General features: G+C 42.4%; 1 protein-coding gene across 1 annotated transcript; it reads right to left on the bottom strand.

The window, feature by feature from the left end:
* Positions 1 to 328: 328 nt before the first annotated feature.
* Positions 329 to 1,406, bottom strand: LOC147455288 (uncharacterized). Its single transcript, XM_086513684.1, has 2 exons — positions 1,103 to 1,406; positions 329 to 942 (listed from the first exon to the last, which is right to left on the bottom strand). The coding sequence occupies exons 1-2, from the start codon at positions 1,404 to 1,406 to the stop codon at positions 329 to 331; spliced, it is 918 nt and encodes a 305-aa protein (XP_086369810.1).
* Positions 1,407 to 1,694: the final 288 nt, after the last annotated feature.

Below are 1,694 nucleotides of genomic sequence, written 5' to 3'. Positions count from 1 at the left end.
ATACACCTGGCTTCTTCAAAGAGTGTCCTATTCTTCCTCTCTGCTACTCCATTTTGTTGAGGAGTATAGCTGCAAGTTAGTTGCCTCTTGATCCCATGTTCAAGGAGGTATTTGCTGAAATCTTTGGATAAGAATTCTCCTCCATTGTCAGACCTGAGAGCTTTGATTCTTCTACCTGTCACCTTCTCAATCATCATGTGAAAGAGATAATAAGTGTGCCCACCAAGTGAGGAAGCGTGGGCTGATTCACACACATCCGCATGGATCAAATCAATTATCCCAAGTGACCTAGTCTTGCTCCTAGGAAACTTGCTTCTAGACTGCTTTCCTAGACAGCATGCTTCACATACTTTACCAATACGTTGTAAGGTTGGATGCCCAAAACCATGCCTTGACTCTTTAGCATACACATGCTTTTGAAGCTCAAATGCCCATACCTTTTATGCCATAACTTTGTGGCTGAAATAGGTGTTGATTCACCACCACCTGTGGCTGAAAATGCTGATGGTGTTCTTTTCAATTTGAAGAGCTTTCCATGCTTTTGCCCTTTGGCACGTACTTTGTAGTGATTCTTTGGATCTCTAATGAGGCATTGTTGGCCTTCAAACTCCACTTTGAGGCCCTTCTCTGTCATAGCTCCAACTGAAAGTAGGTTCTTGGTAAGGGATGGTACCAAGAGAACATTTCCAAGAGTCTTCTTCATTCCTGTGCCCAATTGAATGGGTATATCTCCTTTATCTGCAATACTGTTTGGAATTCTATCTGCTGTATATATAATGCCATTATGAGTACCATGTGAGGTCATGTGGGATCTTGCCCCACTATCAATCCACCATGGGTCTTCATGAGTGTGAGATGCCATCTCCTTCAAGGAGAGCAATGATGTATCTTCATGAAAGCAATCTGAACTTCCTTCTTCTTTGTCTCCATCCATATAGTTGGCTAATTTTCCTTTCCAATCAGCTTGGTTGCTTCTGCAATCCCTTGCAATATGCCCATACTTTGAGCATTTATAGCATTGCATAGAGTAGTAGGTGCCTACCTCTTCCTCTTGCTCTACCTCTAGATGAATGCCCTCTTCTACCATGATAGGATGAGTTACCTTGATGAGAATAATGATCATGAGTGTTGTTGGGTTGATACCTTCCTCTTCCTCTTTGAGTGTTTGTCCTTCTTCTTCCTCTTGCTGAAAAGAGTGCTTTGTCATTGCTGGTGGTACTACTTGTATTCTTTCCTCCTTCATGTATGATCTTCATGGCTGCTTGCCTTTGATCCTCATCTCTAAGGATTTGTTCCATCTCATCAAGTGATGGCTTCTCCCTCAAGATAATAAGCCCTTGGACAAGACCTTCATATCCTTCTCTCAATCCATTGATGATGATTGTAGACAACTCATTGTCTGTCATCTTGTCTCCAACAGCTACTAGTTGTTGATGTAGATCTTTGAGCCTCTTGATGAAGCTTGTAGCATCCTCTCCATGATTCCTTTTGGTGTTGGTAAGTTCAGCTCTCAATGCTGCTTGCCTTGAGGTGCTCTTTGACTCATAGATGTTCTTCATTGTGTCCCAAGACTTCTTGGGAGTCTTCACATCCATTAGGTGGCTAAGGATGTCATGTTTGACACTTAACTTCAGCATGTGGACTGCAAACATGGCCTTCTTGTCCCATTTTTCTAGCTCCTCTTCATCATGTTC

Source organism: Adiantum capillus-veneris, chromosome 6, assembly GCF_014529385.1.
Source record: "Adiantum capillus-veneris isolate H3 chromosome 6, ASM1452938v2, whole genome shotgun sequence".
NCBI classification, from domain to species: Eukaryota; Viridiplantae; Streptophyta; class Polypodiopsida; order Polypodiales; family Pteridaceae; genus Adiantum; species Adiantum capillus-veneris.
This window is presented reverse-complemented; position numbering and strand designations above follow the sequence as displayed.